This window comes from Clarias gariepinus, chromosome 20 (assembly GCF_024256425.1).
Source record: "Clarias gariepinus isolate MV-2021 ecotype Netherlands chromosome 20, CGAR_prim_01v2, whole genome shotgun sequence".
NCBI classification, from domain to species: domain Eukaryota; kingdom Metazoa; phylum Chordata; class Actinopteri; order Siluriformes; family Clariidae; genus Clarias; species Clarias gariepinus.
Genome location: NC_071119.1, coordinates 2,801,519 through 2,811,904, shown reverse-complemented (window position 1 = coordinate 2,811,904; position 10,386 = coordinate 2,801,519). Strand labels below are relative to the sequence as shown.

General features: G+C 37.5%; 1 protein-coding gene across 1 annotated transcript; it reads left to right on the top strand.

The window, feature by feature from the left end:
* Positions 1-220: 220 nt before the first annotated feature.
* frg1 (FSHD region gene 1) lies at positions 221-5,038 on the top strand. The gene is made up of 9 exons (XM_053479978.1): positions 221-350; positions 527-594; positions 694-819; positions 2,356-2,413; positions 2,939-3,053; positions 3,211-3,315; positions 3,537-3,628; positions 4,551-4,661; positions 4,883-5,038. The coding sequence occupies exons 1-9, from the start codon at positions 289-291 to the stop codon at positions 4,917-4,919; spliced, it is 774 nt and encodes a 257-aa protein (XP_053335953.1). The 5' UTR covers positions 221-288; the 3' UTR covers positions 4,920-5,038.
* The last annotated feature ends 5,348 nt before the right edge of the window (positions 5,039-10,386 follow it).

Sequence of the window (10,386 nt, the reverse complement as noted above, 5' to 3'; positions counted from 1 at the left end):
ATAAAAATCAGGAACCATCATGGAGTTAGAAAGTGTTTTAAAACTTTTGAACGGTAGTGTATATATATATATATATATAATTATTTGTTTTTTATGTAATTTATTTTTATTAAAAGGTTTTTGTGTACTGTAATTTGGTCCTCCGGCCGCTAGGTGACCTCGTACCTTTAGAAGAAAACGCGTATTTTAAACCGCTACCTTTGAGATCCCTGTCGGCTCCCGTAGACGGCGGCTTTGTTTACCCGGAAGTGTGTTTTCAGACGCGGAGCCGAGCGCTTTTTTGCTAACATGTCCGCATATACAAACGTTAAATCAACCAAACTCGTTTTAAAAGGTTTAAAGGACAAAAGGTGAGTTTATTCACTTATCCGTGTATAATTCTGCCCTCTACAGGCGACCCAGGTTAGGGTTTGGAATTAAAGACTGAGGCGATACGATCAGAGAGAGAAACTGTATTCGGTCATTTTTGGTCATTTATCATTATCTTTATTATTCTTATAAATGTTTAACTTTGTTAAAATGTTAGTAAAAAGAAGAAGCACAAGGACAAGAAAAGAAAACGCGATGGTGACGAGGACAAACCTGATGTCATCGGTATGTGATAAAGACTAAAGCAAATAAACAAGCTGTAGTCGATTTGTTGTGTTGTGGTTGTTTACGTGTTGTTTACATGTTGCTGTTTGTCCCCCTCAGGTGGCTGGTGGACAGTCCGTAACTTCGGGGACATCAGCGGCACCGTCGCCATAGAGATGCACAACCGGTCGTTCGTGCACGCGCTCGACACGGGACTGTTCACCGCCGGAGCGCCGCATGCCGGAGGTGTGTGTGTGTGTGTTTGTGTGTGTGTGTTTCACATTCACAACATATTGAAATAGAACACACACACAGAGAAATGTCAAAAGTCTGGACACACCTTCTAATTCCATGGTCTTTTTTACTTTTATTTCCTTCTACATTGTAAAACTAGTGAATCCTTATAGGGACAAAAGCAGGACAAAAAAACAGTGAAAAACAAATTCACCTAAAAAAAAAAGGAGGAAGAAAATAGACCTTTTCCTCTTCAGCGTTACCAGTTTGGTCCACCAGGTGGCAGTAATTCCCCAATTGCCAAACTTCTATATTGACTGAGTAGGTGAGCATTACCGATTCTGTCCAATGGGTGGCAGTAATGCACCTAAAAGCTCTCCTCTGAACACGTCCAAACGTGGGTTGTCCCTCTGATGAACTCATTCTTGATCCTATCCATCCTGGTCACTCCCAAAGAGAACCTCAACATCTCCAACTCTGCCTCCTGTCTTTTCTTCAGCGCCACTGTCTCTAAGCCGTAGAGCATCGCTGGTCTCACCACTGTCCTGTACACCTTTCCTTTCATTCTCGCTGATACTCTTTTATCGCACAACACACCTGACACTTTTCTCCACCTATTCCAACCTGCCTGTACCCGCCTCTTCACCTCCTTTCCACACTCTCCGTTGCTCTGGACCGTTGACCCCAAGTACTTAAAATCCTGCACCTTCTTTACCTCTGCTCCCTGTAGCCTCACCGATCCTACTGGGTCACTCTCATTTACACACATGTATTCCGTCTTGTTGCGGCTAACCTTCATTCCTCTGCTCTCCAGAGCATACCTCCACCTCTCCAAATTTTCCTCCACCTGTTCCCTGCTCTCGCTACAGAGCACAATGTCATCTGCAAACATCATAGTCCATGGGGACTTCTGTCTCATCTCATCTGTCATCCTGTCATTATTTTATTTGTGATTTTTTTTAAATGTATTATTCGTATATTCATCTTCATTTTTTATTTATTATTTTTGTATATTCCAAACATAAAATGTGTATAGATTTTTGTACGTGTATATTTTGGAAATATTGTAAATCAGTATTATTATTATTATTTTTTTGCAGTACTATTTTTATTCTAATAGCTATTATATCACTATTAAATTTTAAATGTAAAAAAAAAAAAAAAACCTTTCCATAAAATTTCATTACTATTATTTGTATTTTACTCCCATTTATATTTCTACATTTACGTTGCAATGTTTTGGATTTTAGTCCCAATTTTTAATTTTTTTTGCATAATATATTTTTTTTACTTGGAATGCAGTATATCTCACATGGTGTGTGTGTGGTGATGAGCTGTTGAAATTCGGTGAATGAATGATGTGATTCGGTCAGCTGATTCAGCGGCCGATCAGAGCGCAGGTTTAGATTCTGTCTCGGATTCTCTTCATCCTGACATTTCATTCATCTCTGTTTTAATAACCGCATCCTGTTGACGTCTTTATGGCGTTGTGTATAAACGCAACGTTTTTAACATCTGTAATTTTGCTTCTCTCTTTATTCCCTGCAGATGATGAAGGTCCTGATCCACCAGAACAGTTCACCGCCATCAAACTCTCAGACTCCAGGTACAACAAATGACAACATCTTTATTTATATACTTCCCATGTACGCAGTGGAGCATCTGGGAAATACTTGACTGGATTTATTAAATTATTTAAATTATTATTAAAACTTTTTTTTTAACTAAAACCAACATAATTTATTTCTTATGAATTAAATTTGAATTTCTTTATTATGAATAAACTTCATATTTTTAAATCTTCCAAGCTTAAAAAATACTTATAAATATATATAGTAATAAGTGAGTAATATTAACTCTTTTCTATTTATTAAACACTTTCATTGTTAATTATCGATTATAATTTGTTTGTAATTGATTAAAAGTTTTTTTTAATTATATGCATTTTGTGTTTTTGTTTGTCTGTTAATAATTTTATATATTCTTTGATTAGACAGATGTGACATTTATATATTTTTATTTGTAGTTATTTGTTGATTTATCTGTTTAACATATTGTGTATAATTTAATAAAAGACGTATTTGCATTACGTTAGCGTTAGCGAGTCTCGTCTCTGTTCTCGGTTCTGCAGAATCGCCCTGAAGTCCGGTTACGGGAAATACTTGGGCATCAACTCGGACGGCGCGATGATCGGACGCTCGGACGCTATCGGGTCGAGAGAGCAGTGGGAGCCGGTGTTCCAGGACGTGAGTGCGGCTGTCAATCATTTCACCCCAGCCAATCAGAGTGCAGCGCTTAAACAGATAAAGTTAACTATAAAGTATAACTCGAGACTTCTCTTCTTGTGTGTGTGTGTGTGTGTGTGTGTGTGTGTGTGTGTGTGTGTGTGTGATTTGTCCACAGGGTAAAATGGCTCTGATGGCGGCAAACAGCTGCTTCATTTCGTACAGCGAGAACGGAGACATCGTGGCCAAAAGCAAAACAGCCGGCGAGGACGAGATGATCAAGGTGCAGTAGGAGCTCTCGCGTTAAGAAGGGGCGGGGCACTCGTGTGACCCCGTGGGCGTGTAGAACGCGCCTGTAGCTAACGGTTACGCTCGAAACTAAAGAATGAACTAAAACACACAGGATTAAAACGTTGCTGGGGAAAAAAAACGAGTTAAAAGAGTTAGACATGGATTTAGATAAAGCTGAGAGAGTTAAACATTGCGAGTGTTCTTGTTGTTCAGATCCGCTCGTGTGCCGAGAGAGAGGTGAAGAGGAACGACGACATCGCAGACGAGGACCGAGGGAACGTCAAGAGCTGCGAGGTCAACTACGTGTGAGTGTTAGCAATCTCTCTCTCTCTCTCTCTCTCTCTCTCTCTCTCTCTGTGCAAGGAAGGAAATGCAATGGTGGGGAGCAAAAGTTTTTGCACCCTTAAAAAGCAAAGGATACAAATGTTTACTGACACAATAATATATTATATACACAGTTCTGTATAAATCTCACTTCCAAAGCTCCAGACTCTCTTTTATTTTCTGATGCAGTCTTGAGGAAAAGTTCTCCAGGTTTCCTGTACGACGGTTTTTAGCTCTTATTCTGTTTCACTGGAATGTTTATTGTTGACCTATAGATTGTTTAAGATTTTAAAAAAGCATCAAACTTAAGGCCTGACCCAGTAAGAAACAGGTGCAGATGATGACAGACGATCAAGGCCGGTGATTTAGTATATTTACAGTCATGGCCAAAATAGTTGGCACCCTTGAAATGTTTCCAGAAAATCAAATATTTCTCACAGAAAAGTGTTGCATTAACACGTTTATTCTCTGTGTGTGTATTGGAACAAAACAAAAAAAAGGGAGCGAAAAAAGCAAATTTGACATAATGTTTTTCAAAATTGTGGATAAATAAGATTGTTTCAAGCATGTGATGCTCCTTTAAACTCACCTGGGGCAAGTAACAGGTGTGGACAATATAAAAATCACAGAGATTTAAATATTAAATCAACCAAATATTAAGAGTGCCAATAATTTTGTCCAGCCCATTTTTGGAGTTCTGTGAGACATAACGTCAAATTAGCTTTTTTCCTCCCTTTTTTGTTTTGTTCCAATAAATACAAAGTGAATAAACGTGTGTAAAATACTTTTTGTACAATTTAGGCCATGACTGTATATTTTACTGAATGCTGATGGGTCAGAACAGATGAGAGGGGAAATGAGGAGTAACCCTTTATCACCTGATGCTGTTTTGGTGGACAACAGGAAGAAGTTCCAGAGTTTCCAGGACAGGAAGTTGAGGGTGAATGAGGAGGACAGCGGGACGCTGAAGAAGGCCAGGACCGAGGGCAAATTCCACGAGGCGTTACTCGACAGGTCCGACTTTCATTAATGTTTATTTGTTTATAAAGTTGTTAGTGTTTTACTTCCATAATGTTTCGGTCCTCATGAGGCTTCATGTCTCATTATCTTACTATCTCATGATGTCGTCTAACACAGGACTAACCAAGCATTAATTACGTGAGGATTTCTCTTGAACCGTTTGTCACACTGTGTGTGTGTGTGTGTGTGTGTGTGTGTGTGTTTCTCTCTTACAGGAGATCTAAGATGAAAGCTGACCGATACTGCAAGTGACAAAAAGGAAGTTTTCAATCCCTTTGTTTTTGTTTATAATGTTTAAATTTTTTTTTTACTTGTCATTGTGGCCGGTGTGATGCTTTTCTGTTGTATATTAAACATTTTACCTGAGCTGCTGATTCTGAGTTTCCAGCTGTTTGTTTGTACACGAGGTTTTAACTCCAGAAGCGTGAAGCACGAAGAAGGAAATCAGTAAGACATGAAGGAAGTAATAATTAATTATAGTTTATGTAAGTAATTAAGTAGTAAAGGAAATATAGTAGATGTAAAACATGATGTTGTGTAAAAGAGAAACATACACGAGTAAACGCATAATGTTTCATTAAATAACTAGCTAGAGAATATATATAAAATTAATAAACATCATTATTGGTAAGAAGATTTATTAACCATAAATATTTTGTTGCACCGATAAACTAGTGATGGCCAGATGAAGTCGAGGCTCCCAGACAATAGTTTCAACAAAAAGTTTAATTCAGGAAGCTTCATTCAAGGACTCACTTCCATCTAGTGGACACATAACAGCATCTAGAGCATAACGGCACGATTAATATGGACATGCAGCAGTACAGTCCAGTAATGTTGCATTCATTATTGACAGTCGTGTGTGTGTTTGTTTGAAAATACGCTGTTCAAGGAAGTGTTCATGCACATAATCACCATCTCTGAATCTTTGAAAATTAACGGGAGATCTGTAATGAAAAGGAGAAGTGAAGAACTAATAGTGAAGTCATTTTCTTTTGTTCTTTTTTTATATTATTATTATGAACATGAATACAACTAACACACCACTGTTTGGAATATTTGCACAGAATATATAAATCCGCTGGTCAGTGTTGAGTAGTGTTGGGGGACTTTTTAAATTAACTAATTACATTAGAAAAATACAGTCATTGTAATGTAACTGATCACATTTAAGCGTTAATTTATGATAAAAGTAACGAGTACTTTTCCATTGCAGAAAATAATAACTCCTTTGTGATTTTTTTTTATGCATGTTGTTTTAGTCAAGACCTTTATAATTATTCTAACATCATCACTCAGCAAAGTTTGGCTCATATAATCATAAAAGGAATAACAGTTCTCACAAACACACACAATTTTAGCAACAGAATCACTGCTATCAGGCTCACGGGTTACCTAAATTGTCTGAATAACGGATTACATTTTTGAAAAAGTAACTTAATAACTGAGAACTTAAATGGTGGACCTAACGCCTTGAATTACTCGTTACATCAAAAAAGTAATCCAAGCACTCTAACGCGTTACACCCAACACTGATGTTAAGGATTAAACACACAAAACAAAGTGAAAGTAAATGAGGAGGGAAAGAAAAAAGAACTAGGTGCAGTAACACTAGAGCTTATGAGATAAATTGAGGTCATTAATATAACTCAAGATTTTGTAACTGTAGAAAAAAAAAAGTTTCCTGAATCTTGATTAATGATCCCCGCAAACGCAGGGCTTCATTGGTCACTGGTCACGTGACTTAACAGGGAGCCGACATGCGAGGCTTCAGTTGGATCTTCTGTATCATAGTAACATCACCACAATCATACACACGCTGTATTTCGTTTGTTTGTTATTGTTTTAAATAATAAGCCCAAGGTTCAGGTAGGTACGGTGACTGGTTCAGGGTTTTAAAAAGAAAATGGTGAGCGGTAACTCTCAGTTCTTCTTAACTCAGGATACTTAGCTTCCCCAAACTGTGCTTTTACTTAATATAAATTAAATTATCATCATTAAAAAGAGGCTATACATGTAGCTAGGCAACACTTGGTAATGTTAGTGTCGCTAGAGTATCTGAACTAGCATGATATTAAATAACTCTTATAGTTTTGTTTCTTAATGTTGCATGTTTGTGTGGTGTTCAGGACTGAGATCTATCTTTGTTCCTCTCCGTTTTAATATTTCCTTCTCTAAACTTCTCTACGTGGTCAGTGTAATTGTAATGTCTATAATTATATCGTAATCAAATTACTCAGATAATTTTGTAAATGTGTTTGATAAAATTGTGTTAGTAATAAACTGGTATCTATAAGAAATACAATAGGAATCTGCAATCTGTAATAAAAATGATCAGTAAAAGGTTAATCCCATTCAAAATCAATCAACACTCAACAGAAATGTTTAATAAGGAGACAGAACTTTATTATTATTATTATTATTATTAATTTATTAATAAGGATCAATGTTAATTATTGCCTAGGTATTACATTATAACTATGTAGTAACATGAAGTCACAATAATAAAAATAAATATATAAACAATAAGAAAAGAATGAAAGTAATACGAACAACATCAACATGGTTCAATATTTAGTGGGACATAACAGGAAAATTTCAAAATCGCATTCAATCCCGTTTAAAACCAGTGGATGAAAAACTGCATGAAGGATCACAAAAGTTCATTAGTGACTGTATACTGTGCTATTACATACTGTATTTGTTTAGAACATGCCAAAGAGTGTGTTAACATAACTGTATTTTTTGAGACGTGAAGAAAAGCATTTTAATGCATGCTTTGTATTAAAAGTATCAAATTACGCACGACAGCATTACAGACACATGCAATTAGCCTTATCCCCTTTTAGTCACATCGTTTCTTTTTTCATTTCTGATCAAAACTTTGGTAATACTCATGTCACTTGATTACATAAAATATAAAAAATGTTTAAAGAACACGGAAGAGTGATAACAATAAAGGTTTTTAGTTCAATTGTCTTTTATTGTTGTTAACGCCACATCATCCTTTAATGAAGAGCGAAAAGATCCCACTCCGTCCTAAAAATGTTGAAGAATGCAGCAGGAACGGGGTCAAAATGGAGAAATAAAAAAAAATAATAAATTTCTTGTTACTAATCACTCACACGATTCCATGTTCACCAGATCCATTGAAATCAATTAGCATGATTATGCAGTCTAATCCGATCACACTGTGCTCTTACCAGGTGCTTAAAATGTCACATGCTTAAAATGTCATCCTCGCATCTTATAGGTTGGTATAAATACCACAATATGCAACATGGATCCAGTATTTATACAAAATTTTCTGAATGTGCATGTGTGCCATGAATGCCATAAACATCAGAAGAACTTAATATGAACTTAATGCAGTCTTCCATTAACTACTGTAGTCATACTGTAGCATAAGCCTAGAGAGATTGTGAGAACTTCATTGATGAAGCAACAATGCAGTGACTTCACAATGACAACTCAGTCAGAACGCTATTCAAACTTTTCCATCTGCACCATGCTTGTAGTCCAGATGTCGCCATTGAGACTGCGCGTGTTTTCCCGCGAGATGCCGCAATTTGGCATGTGGTGTGCCACAACTTCCTGTAAGCAACATTCGGGAATTTAAATAAATGTGTTGTGCTTCACTGAATATCCGCCAGATGGCGCATGGAAGGACCTTATCTAAAAGCCGGACCAAGTACGATGGAGAACTGTGTTTAGTTTCTTAGCAGTGAAGAACATCATCAGAAGACATGAATGAACTATATATTACAAAAGGCAGCGTTTTTATCAAAAGGCTGATGAACGCGTGTTGTACAGTATATACAACGTGACAGCGCGCTCAGTTACTGTAATCCCTCTTCTCACCTTTGATGTAGGTGTGAAGTTATCAAACCGGTTTCGCTGATAGGGGAAATGGCAGAATTGAGGCGTTTAAACAATTTAACAAGACCGAGCAGACGTCTCTGCCTAAAATGTATTTCACCAGCAAAACATAGAATAAATAGAAATAAAATGTTTAATGGTACCAATCAAATGAGACTTCATAATTACTTTGGATGTAATTCAGAAATTTGTAATGTACTATTGTATTACCATTTTATTGCCTAAAAATGCGTTAGAAAACGTTCATTTCAAAGACGAGTTCGTTCAGTATCAGTTAGATATAGCAGGTCGGCTGACTTGATTTTCTTCTGATACATTCCCGTAGCGTCACAGTGCATTTTCCCGCTGAAGCCCAGCGTCCACTGACTTCAATGCGGCTGCTTTAAGTGTTTTTTTTTCCTGTGCTTTGAAACTAGACGGTCATTGGATAAACGCTGCGGGCCAGGATGCTGGGCTGCTGCATGATGATTGCAGGAGCTGTTTAAAGGGCGGGACCCCTTTTTTGATTGACAGCATGTCTTAAGTATACATCAGCGCTACAGAGATTCAAGTTCATTCCCATTGTCAGGTTATAGTACAAACTTTTGCGTGGCTCCCGCACTTCAATCCAACTAAAAAGTACTGAAAAGAAAACAAAACTCAGGCTTTATATCCCAGCTTACATTTATATATTTGCGTACTGACTGGGCCGGCCCACACTGGCCAGCGGCCCACAGGGAAAACTCCCAGTACTCCAGATGGCCAGTCTGCCACTGCCCATGCGGATTTGCAGGTGAAGTGCTACGTTGAACTGCTGCACTCTGTATTGTTTGCTGGTGATATAAACCATTTTTGTTTGTACAAATCATTCTTTAAATTATTTTAAAAAACATATTATAGCCTTCTTGACTTTGCTCAGTGTTTCAGCATTGTAAAGTTAGTTCGTTCATATAATTAAAGTAGCTCGTGGGAGGGGAAACTAGCCAGAATTTACGTACAAATAACATAATGAATTTTATGATGAAGTCCTAATATGAGCTTCCCCTGTTTCAAAAGCTAGCAGCCGCCACTGATATAAGTATGTGTTTGTGCACACGTCTCATATTTATGAAAAATGCAATGCGTGATAACTGAATGTTGTTAAAGTATTTGTGGATATGTATGAAACGACGCGGCTCGCGCGAGGGGCAGAGCCGCGCATAAACAGTTCAGAACGGGCCGGGTCGTGATACCGCGACACTCGGTGTGATCATTCGGCTGCACCGGTAAAAGGTGTCGGGGCCAAAGACAAAGCGTGCTGGAGAAGACACAGGCAAAGCCCAAGCCTCTGTCTGTCTAAGACTCGGGCAAGAAAGTGAGGTAAAGAGCATCAGTTTAGCGCACGCTCTTGGGTTAAAGTGCACAAAGCACAAACTCTACTCTCTCTTCCTATAAATTTTCAGTAAGGGCATAAGCCCCGAGAGCATCTTTAGTTTTTCGTTTTAATTTCCAAAATCCCGTCCGTACTCGCGTAAATGGCGGAGCTCTGGTTATTTTGTGTTTTCAGTTATCTTTTGGTTTCCTTTTAAGTTTCCCTCAGGAGGGAAACTGAAAAATTTAAATTAAATAAATAAAACAAAATAAAAAATCCTTAATCTAGATTTTATCAATCAACGACATAACATTTACCTTAGCTGGATAATCTAATTCTCAAAAACGTTTATCCTAAAGTAAGACTTAAGACAGGGGTGCCCAACCTTTTTTGAACAAAGATCTACTTTTTAATTTGTCAGTGTGCCGAGATCTACCAGTCCAAACAGAAAGCCAGTTGCTACTCATAGCATATTTACATAATTAATGTGCACAAAACAAACAGAAAGTA